We start from the raw sequence: 15,136 nt of genomic DNA on the forward strand, positions 1-15,136 counted from the left end.
CAGCCACAGATCTAGAAAGGAAGGAGAGCTGGCTGGCACAGTAATTTCTTGTGCAAGTGATGGTCGGGGGGGGGGGGGAGTAGGGTGGGAAACATGACGGGTGAGACCTCTGAGGTTGGCATGGAGGGCTTCAGGAACATGTCACAGTTCTGGAGGACTGTGGATGGGTGGGTCCATGGAATAGATCTCTGAGATGGGCTGTGCAGCAGGGAGAGGTAGAGAAAGGGCAGTGGGAAGGTGGCCATGTGTTCTGGGTCTCTGACCGTCCGCCAGTGGTGGTGGGATCTGACAGTCTGATGGAGGGTGAGGAGAGGATGGGGGTGGGGGGAGACATGGGGAATGCTAGGCTGAAGGGATATAATTCATTTATCCAATTTAGCTATTTCATAAAAACAACTATACAGAATTATAACGTGTTAAGCTCTGTACTGATCACTGTACATGAATTATCTCATTTAGTCTTCACAACAGCCTTAACTGCTATTACTATCTTCACTTTATAGATGAGAGCACTGAGGCACTGAGAGGTTACCAGACTTTAAGCAGCTGGTAAGTGCCAGATCTAGGCTGGAGGGCTCCAGAATCGGTGGTTCTAACCATTGAGAAATTCTTATTTCTTCAGGTGTCTGCTTTTCTGTGCACACCCTGTCCTCACTCCACCAACCAGGACTAGCAATTGCATCTCCCTTGAGGGGCCCTAAAGCACCCATTTGCCTATAGCATCAGTGAACAGTGTGGACATCTCCATGGGTGGGGAGCTGGCCCCTGCACACTCTGAGTTTTTCTCTCCCCTTTCCCCAGGCGTGGGGGTGAAAAGATGACAGGGGAAGCCTTGTGGGAAGAGGACAGTAAGTTATAGCATAGAAATCTAGACTATACAATGATGATTCAACAAATACTGGTTGAGCTTCTGCATGCAGGGTCCTGTGCTAGGGTGGTGGGGATTCGGCAATGAATAAGGCAGACAGGGCCCGGCCAGCATTGCTCAGTGGTTGAGCATCCAACTATGAACCAGGAGGTCATGGTTCAATTTCTGGTCAGGACACATGCTCATGTTGTGGGCTCAATCCCCAATGAGGAGCATGCAGGAGGCAGCCAATCAATGATTCTCTCTCATCATTGATGTTTCCATCCCTCTCTCCCTCTCCCTGAAATCAATAAAACATATATTTTTTAAAAAGAGCAGGGCCCTAGCTGGTTTGGCTCAGTGGATAGAGCATCAGCCTGCAGACTGAAGGGTCTCAGGTTTGATTCCGGCCAAGGGCATGTGCCTGGGTTGCAGGCTCGATCCCCAGTAGGGGATGTGCAGGAGGCAGCCGATCAATGATTCTCTCTCATCATTGATGTTTCTCTCCCTTTCTCTCCCTTCCTCTCTAAAATCAATGAAATATATTTTTTAAAAAGTGCAGGAAGGTGGAGAACCAAAGACACAGAGAAGGAGCAGAAGAATTTTATCTCAGCCCCCATGTGGCACTTAACAGTTTAGGAACTCACATAGTTAACCTCAGCTCCACAAAGCTGTATGATCTCAGGCAAGTTAGCTAAGCTCTGGGCCCCGGCATCCCTATCAGTAAAATGGAGGGGACAGTTGTGCTTACGTCATCGTGTCCTCTGTGAATAGGAAATGAATTATTAAAGTAAGGCACTTAGAAAAAACTCAGAAAACACTAGATCAATTAGACATTAATCCCTCATTCAATCCTCCATTTATTGAATGCCTAGTTTGTGCCAGATACTGGAGATATGCTTTACACACACTGAGAGCTCAATGAGCAGTGTTAAAAGGAATGAATGGCCTGGCCGGCATGGCTCAGTGGTTGAGTGTCGACCTATGAACCAGAAGGTCATGGTTTGACTGCCGGTCAGGGCACATGCCCAGGTTGTGTGCTTGATCCCCAGTGTGGGGCATGCAGGAGACAGCCGATCAATGATCAATGACTCTCTCTCATCATTGATGTTTCTCTCTCTCTCTCCCTTCCTCTCTGAAATCAATAAAAACAAATTTAAAAGCGGGGAGGGATGATAAGCAGAGCATAATTTGGGAGCTGTGGGGAGGCAGGGGTAAGAGATGGGGAAGTGAGCTGGGTTGTTGGGGTCTCAGGAGAAAGGTGGGATCCCAGGCACTTGCCACTCACTGTGTAATAAAGGGAAAGTTTTAGCGCAGTAATCCTTTAGCACTAGGGGCCTAGGACCTCAGGCCTCCCAGGCTAACTGAATACTTTGGGGAAGAAGGAGACCATTCAGCCCCATGACTGTTCTCAATGACCGACCACAGAATGCCTTGCAGAAGTGCGGTAGTGGCCTCACTCTTCCTGCCAATCAGAGGGAGGAGGATCTCAGCCAGTCAGGGAGGTGGGCCCCAGAGAATACGAAAGAAGGAATAGGACATGGGCTGGTCCAAAAGGTGGTCTACCCAGTCAAATGAGGAGGACCCCAAACGGAGGGCAGAGGGTCTAAGTCTGTCCTAGGGAGGAGGAGCCCAGGCCCACAGAGGGAGCTGTGGAGGACTTGTTTCCCTTGTGGTTTTTTGTACTTCCTGTTCCCCTGCTCACTGCGGAAGTTCCTCTTCTTACCCTGCACCCAGAGCCTAGCCGGAGAGGACAAGGGCAGGAGGCACCATGAGTGGGGGCCCTGTGGGAGGCAGGCCTGGGGGCCGCGGAACACAGGCGGTTCAGCAGAACATACCCTCCACCCTACTCCAAGACCATGAGAACCAGCGAGTCTTCGACATGCTCGGAAGGAAATGCTGGGTGAGCTGGGGACCTCCTGGCCCTCCCTGTCTTTCTCCCTTTCCTCCTCTTCCTCTCCTCATTTTCCTCCTCCTCCTCTTCCACATCCTCCCTCTCTTCTCATTTCCTCCCCTTCCTCTCTCCTCATCTTCCCCAATCTCCTCCTTCTCTTTTTTCCCCTCCTACGGTCCCTCTCCATCATCTCCTCTCCTAGAATCCACTTACCCCCATTCATCAATACCAGGAAGATCTTCATGTCTATTCACTTTCTCTCTGGTTGTGGCTCTTCCTTTGGGGCCACACCAGCCATGGGCAATGGAGGACCAAGTCTGGTTCCCAGACCCTCTGGTTGCCCCCTCCCAGACTCCACTGAACCCCGCTCTCCCCTCCCAGACATTGGCCACCTCAGTTATTCAACTGTACATGGCGATGCCCCCTGGAGCTGAGCGCTGGACCAAGAAGCATTGTGGGGCTGTGTGCTTTGTGAAGGATAACCCCCAGAAGTCCTACTTCATCCGCCTTTACAGCCTTCAGGTGATCCCCGCCCTCCCCCGCTGCACATGCAAACCCATTTTCAACCCGCAAACCTAGATCTGTGTCCTGAGCCCCGAGCTCTCGGCAGATCAGTGAACCCTTGGACCCCAGAACCAAAGACTTCATCCAGATGTCAAATCTGGTTTGCCTTTCTAAGTCTGTGATGATTGACCCTAGAGTCTCCATTTCAATGTCTATAACCCCCACATATTAGTATACTGCCTAAGTCTAATCTGTTCCATAAACTCCCCTCACCCCAAAAGTGAGCACTATATTTTTTTCTGAAACTCAAATCTACTCTAAATCAACATTTTGGGCCCCAGAAATCCCCCATCTAAACTCCTGAACCTCAGATATTTAGCTCCTAAGTCACAAACCTATGCCCCCAAACCACAAACCTGAATATGCCAAAATCTGTCCTTTTAACCCCATAGCATGGACCCCAGAATTCCTGAATCTGTTCCACAGGCTCCCAACCTGAACTTCCTAGGCATATATCCCAAATTCATCCTTCTAAACCCGTAAAGATGAACCCAGCATACCCACATTAATATCCCAGAGCAATCAAATACTAACTAAACTCTTAAGCCATAACTCTGTTCTTCAAACCTCAAATTGCACATACCTTGCCTGAAACCCTCCCCACAAATTCCCAAGTCTGTATGTCTGAACCTCAGCTCTCAACCCCAACTCCCAATACTGGAGCCCTGCCTGCCCAAATGAAGGCCTTCATAAGGGGGGTATGGGATGGAATCTAGAATGGGCTCAGTTTCCTAGCACTGGAGTCCCAAATCCTCAAATTCAGGCCCCCAAGTCCCACATCTAGGGCCCCAAACCCCAAATCCAAATCTCTCACTATGTTGTCTAACTCCCATACTGTAACCCAACCTTCCACATCTTGACCCTTAGACCCCCAACTCTCTGATGCTGAGTTAGAAATATCCAAATCAGATCCCGGGGCTCCAAATTTGGACACCATGTTCCCTGCCCACATAACAGAGACCTGCCACCCAGGGCACACCTCAGTGCCAGTGTGTTCTCCTCCTCTCCAGACAGGCCTGTTACTCTGGGAACAGGAGCTATACTCACAGCTGGTTTACTCCACTCCCACCTCCTTCTTCCACACCTTTGCTGGAGATGTAAGTGACCACCTGACCTCTGGGCCTCACTTGGGATGTGTGTGTGTGTGTGTGGGGGGTTATGGGGAAGGTATGGGTGTCCTGGAAGGCTGCTGACCCCAAGGTGTGCGCAGGACTGCCAAGTGGGGCTGAACTTTGCAGATGAGAGCGAGGCCCAGGCCTTCCAGGCCCTGGTGCAGGAGAAGATACAGAAAAGGAATCAGAGGCAAAGTGGAGGTGAGAAGGCCTTGGGGAAGGAAAGGAGGTTGGGCTGAGGTGAATGCAAGAGTGGGGAGCTGTAAAAGCCCCTCTCATGGTTCTGGTTCCCAGTCTACCTGTCTCTCTACAGACAGACGCCAGCTACCCCCACCACCAGCACCAGTCAATGAAGGTGAGTCTTCTATTGCAAGTAAGGATAATAAGAGGCTAACACAGGAACCCATGGCAAGGTTGTCAGAGCTTTCTACCCATTCCATCTTCCCAGAGAGAAGAGGAGGGTTCCCACCCCTGCCCTCGCACCCAGGTGGAGACCAAGGGGGTGAGTGATAATTCTTCCTTGTCTCTGGATGGACAGGTGGGTCGGTGGGTGAGTAATTTGGTGGGTGCAGAGATAATTGGGTGATTGAGTGGGTGGATGAATGTATGGATGTGTGGGTGGAAGGATTGGTGGTGGATAGATGGTTGCGTAAGGGGATGAATTGATGGGAGGATGAAAATGTAGATAGATATATAGATGTATAAGTGGGTGTATAAATGCATAGGTGAATTGCTATGTGGATAAGTGGATGAATGGATGGAGGGATGATTTAGTAAATTAATGAATGAGTGAGTGAATGACCTGAACAGTGAACAAACGAAAAGTGATATAAAATTTCAATCAGCAAAGAAATCAATGATTGAATGAATGAATGAAAAAATAATTTAAAAAATTAATTAGTTAATAAGCCAGTGAATGAATGAGTCAATACTTAAGTGATAAGTATGAGTGACTGAATAAATAATTGAATCAGTGAATGTATGAATGGTTTTTGGGAACCACCCATTCACTTCTCCATAAACCCTCCTTGAATCCCTCACCCACACCCTCCATGACCATCAAACACACACAGAAATTTCCCCAAACAGTCTTCCTCTCTCTTGCCCCTATACTTTGGTTGGTAGGTAAGTGGGACAATGGTTTAGTCACTCTATTTCTCCACAGGCCCAGCAGCTGGATCACTGTCCCTGGGGATGGGGACAGTGGACATCCAGAACCCGGACATCACGAGTTCACGATACCGTGGGCTTCCGGTACCTGGCCCTGGCCCAGTTGATAAGAAACGCTCAGGGAAGAAAAAGATCAGAAAGGCTGATATTGGTGCACCTAGTGGATTCAAGTGAGAACCTTTCTCCATCGGGCCCACAGATTCCTGGGAGGGGGGCAGATGAGCTAAGTGGATGAAAGGATGGGCATATGCTTGGGCGGGGGAGTGGGTAGATGATTGGATGGGTGGGTGGGTGCAAGGCCAGGAATAGGGAGAGGCAAGTGAGACACTAAGGTTGCAAAATTTTCAGGGTCATGCAAGTTCAATTCATGACTGAGAGTGAGTGCCTCCTTAAATTTTGTACCCTAGGCGTCTCACTTGCCTCACTCTAGTTTTAACCTGGGTGGGCTGGAGGGTGAGTAGATGGGTGGGTAGATAAATAGATGAATGAATGAATGAATGAATGAATGAATGAATGAATGAGTGGGAGGAGAATAAATGGATAGGTGGTTGGATGGATGGGAGGATAGGTAAATGGGAATTGAGGATAAAAGGGTGGATCTATAGGCTGATTGGTTCACAGACAAGGTGGATGGGGATGGATAGATGGCCAGAATTGTGGATGAATGAACAGTTCAATGGATAACTGGACAGAAGTGTGTGTTTGAATGGAGACAAATGAGTGGATGAATGGAAAGGTGAGCACATGGATAGATGGATTGGTGGAGGGACAAGTGTGTGAGGACAGATTGTTGGGCAAATGGATAAACAGATGTGTGTAGGCAGATAAGTGGAGAGACAAATATGGATCAGTAGTCTGACAGGTGAATGGGGATGGCTAGTTGGACAAATGGATGGTGGATAGATGGTGGAAATAGGATGAAATGGGTAGATGGGCACCATAAACTATGGACCCCTTCTAATTCCATAACTACTGTTCTCACTCATTCACTCATTCATTCACTTATGGCTCATTTGTTAATTCTGGTCCCTCTGGGCAAAAGATGGCAGGAGGGCTTCACTAGGAAGGGAGAGAAGAAAGGGCAGGAGGGCTTCACTGGGGTCTCCTCCCCTCCCCTAGACATGTCAGCCACGTGGGGTGGGACCCCCAGAATGGATTTGACGTGAGTAACTCCGAAGTCCCCTGGCCCCTGTTCAGCTCCCACCTACCCTTCCATAGTCCAGCGATCAGACCTACCTCCAGACCCTCCCCTTCCCACAGCCCTCTCAGCTCCCTCTCTGGGGTGGACCCGATGACAATCCATGTCCCTTCCCTCCCCACCTTATTCACCCACTCCTGCCCCTGACCTTTTCCTTCGGGGCAGGTAAACAACCTGGACCCGGATCTGCGGAGCCTGTTCTCTAGGGCGGGAATCAGTGAGGCCCAGCTCACCGATGCTGAGACCTCCAAACTTATCTATGACTTCATTGAGGATCAGGGCGGGCTGGAAGCTGTGCGGCAGGAGATGAGGCGCCAGGGTGAGTCCCTTCTTCTGGACACCCCCTTCTTCTCCAACCCTGGTGGCTGATTTCCAGAAGTAATCCCTTAGTCTTCTGAAACCCCTCTACTGCTACAATTGGGAGTTGGTCAGTTGGGTACCCATTAAAAAAATTTTTTTATTGATATCAGAGAGGAAGGAAGAGGGAGAGAGAGAGAGAAACATCTATGATGAGAGAGAATCATTGATTGGCTACCTCCTGCAGGCCTCACACTGGGGATGGGCCGGCAACCTGGGCATATGCCCTTGACCAGAATCAAACCTGGGACCCTTCAGTCCACAGGCTGACGCTCTATCCACTGAGCCAAACCAGCTAGGGCTCAAGTACCCAATTTACAAATGAGCGAAACAGGCTTGGAAGAAAACTATAATAATAGCTATGTGTTATTTCCGCCCTCAGAGCCGCTTCCACCACCCCCACCGCCATCCCGAGGAGGGAACCAGCCCCCCCGGCCCCCAACTGTGGGGAGTAACAAGGGTCGTTCTGGTCCACTGCCTCCTGTACCTTTGGGAGGTGTGCCGCCACCACCACCACCAACTCCTCGGGGACCCCCACCTCCGGGCCGAGGGGGCCCTCCACCCCCACCCCCTCCAGCCACAGGACGTTCTGCGCCACCACCCCCTCTGCTCCCTGGAGCTGGGGGTCCACCCATGCCACCACCACCACCTCCACCACCACCACCACCACCACCCAGCTCTGGGGATGTGCCAGTGCCTCCCCCAGTCCCTCCTACTCTGGGGCCTGTGGGGGGCCTGGCCCCTGTTGGAGGTCGGGGTGCCCTTTTGGATCAAATCCGGCAGGGAATTCAGCTGAACAAGGTGAGGACCAGCAGGATGAAGGACTGGGAGCCTGGGATTCTGGGTTGTACTGTGCAAATAAGGATGTTAGGGGACTGGGGCTGAAACTGATGGGGGTCCCAGGCTTGTGGAGTTCAGTGACAGGGTTGGGAGGTTGATGTGGAGAGGTGGGCTTGGAGCCTTGAAGGGGACTGGAAGGGGTGGGGAGAAATGCTCTCACAGGCCCTGAGCCCTCTGTGCTGGACCCTGCTTGCTGCAGACCCCTGGAGCCTCGGAAAGTTCTGCGCTGCAGCCACCACCTCAGAGCTCCGAGGGGCTGGTGGGTGCCCTGATGCACGTAATGCAGAAGAGAAGCAAAGCCATCCACTCCTCAGGTGAGAGTGTGCCCTCCCCTGCCACTTGCAGGCTGCCCTCTCTGGAGTCCAACCTGCCAGGACAGTGACCCTGCTTCCCATGGCTAGTGTTGGCCTAAAAACAACCCCAACAGTCTCCATCAATAGTAGCATTAGCCCCATCTGTTGATGATAGTGATAAGGTGGATCTTGTATCAGTCTCTCTCTCTTTTTTTTTTTTAAATCTTTTTTATTGATTTCAGAGAGTAAGGAAGAGGGAGAGAGAGAGAGATAGAAACATCAATGATGAGAGAGAATCATCTATTGGCTGCCTGCTGCACGGGGTGCGAGCCTGCAACCCAGGCATGTGTCCTGACCAAGAATTGAACTGTGACCTCCCGGTTCATAGGTTGACGCTCAGCCACTGAGCTATGCTGGCAGAGCTCAGTCTCCTTTTTGACAATGTTAATGTTGTCATTATGTAACAATAGTATAAGGAAGTCTATCTTTGACAATAATATTAACATTAATGACAAGGTATGTCCACATTATTAACATCAATCCCATTCAGTAGTGTTAACATTAGCCCACTCTGTTATGATAATATTAGAGGCCCGGTGCACGAATTTGTGCATGGGTGGGATCCCTCTGCCTGGTCTGCGGTCTGGGCCGATCAGGGCCGATCGGGCTGGCCAACCAGGGGGAAGGACCTGGGGAGGTTGGCTGGCCACAGGAGGTTGGCTGTGGGAGCGCATTGCCCACCAGGGGGGCAGCTCCTGCATTGAGTGTCTACCTCCTGGTGGTCAGTGTGTTGTCATAGCTACTGGTCGACCGGTTCAGTGGTTGACCAGTCATAATGATCGCTTAGGTTTTTATATATAGAGATTAGAAGGAACCCCATCTTTGACACCCTACCTCTATGTGTCAATAGATTAATAGTAACTATGTGATAGTATTATAACTAACCCAATCTTTTTGTAATAATGTTAATAGGAATCCCTTAGTGTGTCAACAATATTGTTATATGACAATTATGTGAGGATAATATGGAGTTCAACCTATTAGGTGACAATAATATAATTAACTCCAATTTGGACAATAATATTAATATTCATCCCAGAGTGTATTCACAAGATTAACATGAATCCATTATATGACAATCTTCTATCTATATCTCTATATATAAAAGGCTAAGTGACTGACCGTACATATGTCAGACCCTCCAACCAACCAACCGGCCAGTACATATGACGCACACTGGCAATTTAAAAATAAGCGTTAACTTGTGCATGTGCGATACATATAAAGCTCTTGCTGGCACCAATCGCATGCGTATGTTTTGATCTGTCATTGTCGATTATGAATTTGGTTGTTTGTGTTGACATTCTGAAACTGAAAGAAAGCATGTCATCGACAGAATATTTATAAAAGGCTAAGTCTACAATGTCTCAGTGTTGTGCTGCATGCTATGCCATTGGCCATAGTACAAATGAGTTTAAAGTGCTGTAGTGTTTGGGATGTTTCAGACCTAACATAATCAAAGCTGAAGTATTAACAGGATCTGCGGAAGGAGAGGTTGTTCTGATTCCAAGAATTGATTTGTCCCCATCTGACACTGGCCTCCCATTTAAATTAATTCAAAGACAGTTTCCTGTGATGTCAGCATTAGTGATGACTATTAATAAATAACAAAGACAAACTCTAGACAGAGTAGGAATATTCCTACCTGAACCCGTTTTCGGACATGGTCAGTTATATGCTGCTTTCTCTCGAGTTCGAAGAGTGTGTCACATTAAAGTTAAAGTTGTAAATACTTCTTCACAAGGGAAATTAGTCAAGCACTCTGAAAGTGTTTTTACTCTTAATGTGGTGTATAGGGAGCTATTAGAATAAGCTTAATCAATTTATCAGTCATTGTTTTTATCAATGTTGTTGTTATATCAGGTTATTTATTGATTGATTTATATATTATTTTCATATACATTTTACTAATTTTCTTTAACCTCTGACACTTCTATTATAACGAAAAGGCAAATAGCGGTATTAAAATATTTCTTGTAATTAATTTCCTTTCAATATGCACGAATCTGTGCACTGGGCCACTAGTATTATAATAAACTCCATATCTTTTGGAGTTAATATATTATTAACTCCATTATGTGTCAACAATATTAACATTAACCTGCTGTGAAACAATAATATTGTAATTTAGTCCACTTTTGCTAATAATATTTAAATTCACTCCATTAAGTGACAAGCCTGTTAATGTTAACCCTTTGTGTGACAATAATATCCCAACTAACCATACATTTTTGACAATAATATTAACTTAAACTCCAACTGGAACCCAGACCCCAACTATATCTTGTCCCAAACAGAAACCCTAATTCCCTCTCCTCTGAGGGGGCCTCATCCTTAGCCCCAGACCTAACTTCCTCACAGGAGACTTCAGCCCCCCCAGGACCCTGAGTCCTGAGTTCTTAATCCCTAGGAACCCCCCTCTCCAGGGCTTGTGAACCCTCCTGCCCATCTGAGTTCCACTCTTTCTGCTTCCCTCCAGACGAAGGGGAGGACCAGGCCGGAGATGATGAAGAGGATGATGAATGGGACGACTAGGTCACCACCATCCCCACCTGTTCTGCACCTGATCCCCTGGCAGCTATTGCTTACAACCTTCTTCTCTCTGCTTCTAGGGCCCCAAGGCCCATTTCTTCTCTACCAACCACTCCAATGCTGTAATCCCTGACTGACTCCCAGTCGCCTTAGCAATAGCCCCTTTTTATACAAAATTTCTCAGTTCTCAGTCAAGGATTTTAAAATAAAAATAAAATAACTGTCTTTTTGTTTCTCTAAATCTGTTTGTTTATATTCCAAATGTGGGAATTTTGGGTTCTTTTCTCCCAAAGTCCCTTTTATTCATCTATCCTATTTTTTAAATTTACTTTTTAATTTATTTTTATTATTGAAAGTATTACATATATCTCCCCCTTTAAAAAATATTTTTTGCCCTGGCTGGTTTGGCTCAGTGGATAGAGCGTTGGCCTGCAGACTGAAGGGTTCCCAGGTTTGATTCCGGTCAAGGGCACATGCCCAGGTTGTGAGCTTGATCCCTGGGGTGGGGTGTGCAGGAGGCAGTCGATCAATGGCTCTCTCTCATCATTGATGTTTCTATCTCTCTCTCTCCCTCTCCCTTCCGCTATGAAATCAATAAAAATATACTAAAAAAAAAACCATAACATGACTTTCTTTAAAAATATATTTTTTATTGATTTTAGAGATGAAGGGAGAGAGGGAGAGAGAGAGAGATAGAAACATTAATGATGAGAGAGAATTGTTGATCAGCTGACTCCTGCATGTCCCACAGAATCAAATTGTGATCTCCTGGTTCATAGGTCAACGCTCAACCGCTGAGCCACTCTAGCCAGGCCACATATGTCCCCTTTTTTCCCATTGACCCCCTCCACCCTGCCCCCCATTCCCTCACTCACCTATCCTATTTCATTTATTTAGCTTTACACATACATTCTTTCACTTGTTTCCTCAGTCATTTAACCTGTGTTTCTTTGTTTCCTTCTGCCCTTTTTTCTTCCCACAGATATTTATTATCAGGCACTACTTTAGAGTCTGGGATAAAGCAGTGGGAAAAATTGACAAAAATTCTTGCCCTAGTGGGGCTGACATTCTAGGGGCTGACATTCTAGAGGAGGAGACAGACAAGAAAGAAGGAATAAAATAGAAACAAAAGATAGTTACAGACCATGATAAGTGCTGTGTGCTGAGGGGAAATGACATTCAGATATGGTGTTCAGGGAAAGCCACTTGGAGGAGGTGACAGGTATGCTGAACCTAAAGGCAAAGGAGTCAACCAGGTGAATATTTGGGGGAAGGGCATTCCAGGCAGAAGGAACAGCTAGTGCAAAGCCCCCAAAGTGGGGAAGAGCTTGGCATGGGGCTGGGTGTGGTAAACGAGTGGGAGAGTTCTTTATTCATTCACTTACTTATTTTTTAAAATCTGTTCAATCAACACAATACTAGATCAAGAGAGTTCTCAATGGTCAGACTTCCCCACTCTCCAAGTACACAACTCACATAGGATCCTAATGGGCAGAATCCCCCTCTTTTTTTCTGCAATAGGGTTTTTATTATTTGTAACAGGCACAATTATTTAAAGTTAATAAATTTTTATTTAAGGAATTTCACGTGTTCTGAGTCCTTCCACTGCCTTAGTTCCTCCCAAGTTTGAGTCTTAATCATCTTAATCCTTTTTTTGCTCAATCCAGTTGTAATTTCAGTCAGTCCTATATAACAGGAATAGAGATGATCATGTGATCACAAACTGTATGGTCACTAGCAACCCGGAAGAATTACCTAGACAAAGGACATCAAGGCCCCAGACATCTAAGACAGCTATAGTAAAATCTCATTGATTACCAATGGCTATTATAAAATCACATATAGCTTGTGTTATATTTATAGTGGAAAACAGAGAATCCCCCTCTTAGTATTAAAATTTGGTTCTGCCCAGTAGCCAGTGTAAACCAAGTCCTGGCCAATGGCAATGGAAGAGGCCATCAGATAGATCTGCTGTAGAACCCAGGCAAGATGCCACACCTCTGAGTCTCAGTTTTCTTATCTATAAAATGGAGGTCACAACATGTAACAAATTTCCAACTGGGAGCCCACTGGGCCACCCCTCCTCCTCCTCCTCCAGGACTTGCCCTCCAGAATACTTGTTTTGGGAATGTATCTATAGAAAAAACTGGAAAGGAACAGGGAAACATTGTGTCTAGGGAGTTTTTTCCTTTTAAAATTCCTTTAACATATTTTTAAAGTTTTAAGTAAAAAAAAAAAGATCATACTTTAAACCACTCTCATGGGTTGGACAGGTCTCTTGGACTTCAGGGAGTGGGAGGGAACTGCCTGCCCCAGGAGATGGGGAGCCTGTGAGGACTAACATTAGACTCTGTTCTAGATGGAATTAGGGAAGGAAGGGGAATGTATGGTGGGACTTATGCTGTTGACTATTCCACTTATGGCAAGCAGGGGCTGATGGAACCTGTCATTTCTCCAAACAGCTCACAGCTGGACTGACAGACAGAATCCTATATAATAAACACTTAATATGCTAAGTGTCCAACCGTTTGTTCAATCATTTGACCAGTCGCTATGACATGCACTGACCACCAGGAGCAGAAGCTCTGACCGGTAGGTTAGCTTGCTGCTGGGGTCCAGCCGATGGGGACTGGGTGAGATGGGCCGGACATACCCTGGAGCCCTCCTGAGGTCCCTCCCTGGTTGGCCAACCTCCTGTGGTCCCTCCTCGGTCGATCATACAATCCAGGACCCCTTGGGGGATGTTGGAGAGCCAGTTTCAGCCTGATCCCCGCAGGCCAGGCCGAGGGACCCCACTGGTGCATGAATCCGTGCACTGGGCCTCTAGTAACCTTATAACTGTATAACCATATAACTGGTTGACTACATAACTCATGGACTGACAAAGAGAGGGGCAATTTCAGGAACTGACATAAGGTTTTCTGATGCTGTGCAGTACTGAATAGCTAACAATTACAGCCCACCTGGGACTGACTAGGGCTGGTGTTCTGACAGTGTAGAAGACTGGAAGCCTCCAGAGGGACTGACATGCTGGATGACTCCTGACCCATGGATGCTGTGGGTGGAGGATGACCATTGCTAGGAATCACACCTGGCCAGAGGGAGTGGCAGTGTCTGGATGTTACTCTGCCTGGTGATGTGTAAAGGAGGGCTACGCTGGGGAGACTTCAGGCTGGCTGATGGACAGATCTGTGGCCCCCTGATAGGCAGCTGTCTCTGGTGACTGATTGTCTGCCCAGACCAAATTACAGCATGTTTGACAGATCATGTGCTCAGTTGGATGCTGAGCATGGCTACCTGGCTGATCTACAATACGATGAAGGGCAGACAGAATGGGTCACAAGCCAGCTGACTAAGAAAGAGCAGTGTAACTGCCTGAGTTGATGACTGTATGAGGTTAGAGTCACAGTTGCCCAGCCCTAGCCGGTTTGGCTCAGTGGATAGAGTATTGGCCTGAGGACCAAAGGGTCCTGGGTTCGATTCTGGTCAATGGCACGTACCTTGGTGTACCTTGGTTGCAGGCTCCTTCCCAGCCCAGGCCTTGGTCAGGGTGTGTGCAGGAGGCAACAAATCGATGTGTTTCTCTGACATCAATGTTTCTGTCTTTCCTTCTCTCTTCCACTCTTTCTAAAAGATCAATGGAAAAATATCCTTGGGTAAGGATGAACAAACAAACAAAAAACAACAAAGAATCACAGTTGCCCTGATGGGTGACTGTCCAATGGGAGGCATGCCTCCCTGAAAAAGGACAGACTGCTGATCCACTGACAGGTGGCTTGGAGGCTTAATTCTACCTTTACTTTCTGTGACTATTTGCTCTGAGAGAATAAACTACCTGATCATGGTCGGAATGAGGGGGGAATGACAGTCGTTTGACAACTGATGGTGGATAGTGTGACTGCCTGACAGGGTTACATGAGATGCTGACAATACCAGCCAGGCCTGACCTAATGGCAGCCTGCCCGAGGGCATGGCTGGTGTCTGGGGCTTCCTGAGTGGGGAGTGAGATGACTTCCCCAGGGAGATTCAGAGCAGGTGCCAGTGCAAGGATAGCCAGAGAAATCGCTGCTTGAGTGACTGCCAGCGAAGGAGGGACAGGGACCGGCTGGGGCAGTGACAGGCTCACGAGCCGTGTAGCTGTTAGTAAGCAGAGCATGTCCGCCTCTAGGGACTTGCCGCTGGCGGGGGTGGGGGAGTGCAGGCGGATGGCTGCTGCTGGTGACTGATGGTGTGAATGGCACGCATGGCAGGCGGGGTCTGATAGGCAGC

The 15,136-nt window shown here is 47.8% G+C and overlaps 1 protein-coding gene across 1 annotated transcript; it reads left to right on the forward strand.

The window, feature by feature from the left end:
- Positions 1–2,486: 2,486 nt before the first annotated feature.
- On the forward strand, positions 2,487–11,108 carry WAS (WASP actin nucleation promoting factor). Its single transcript, XM_036306054.1, has 12 exons — positions 2,487–2,750; positions 3,123–3,263; positions 4,316–4,402; positions 4,516–4,618; positions 4,731–4,772; positions 4,866–4,919; positions 5,583–5,757; positions 6,707–6,749; positions 6,951–7,104; positions 7,525–7,943; positions 8,182–8,296; positions 10,815–11,108. The coding sequence occupies exons 1-12, from the start codon at positions 2,619–2,621 to the stop codon at positions 10,868–10,870; spliced, it is 1,521 nt and encodes a 506-aa protein (XP_036161947.1). The 5' UTR covers positions 2,487–2,618; the 3' UTR covers positions 10,871–11,108.
- The last annotated feature ends 4,028 nt before the right edge of the window (positions 11,109–15,136 follow it).

The sequence above is a fragment of the Myotis myotis genome, unplaced genomic scaffold, assembly GCF_014108235.1.
Source record: "Myotis myotis isolate mMyoMyo1 unplaced genomic scaffold, mMyoMyo1.p scaffold_m19_p_4, whole genome shotgun sequence".
In the NCBI taxonomy this organism is placed as follows: Eukaryota; Metazoa; Chordata; class Mammalia; order Chiroptera; family Vespertilionidae; genus Myotis; species Myotis myotis.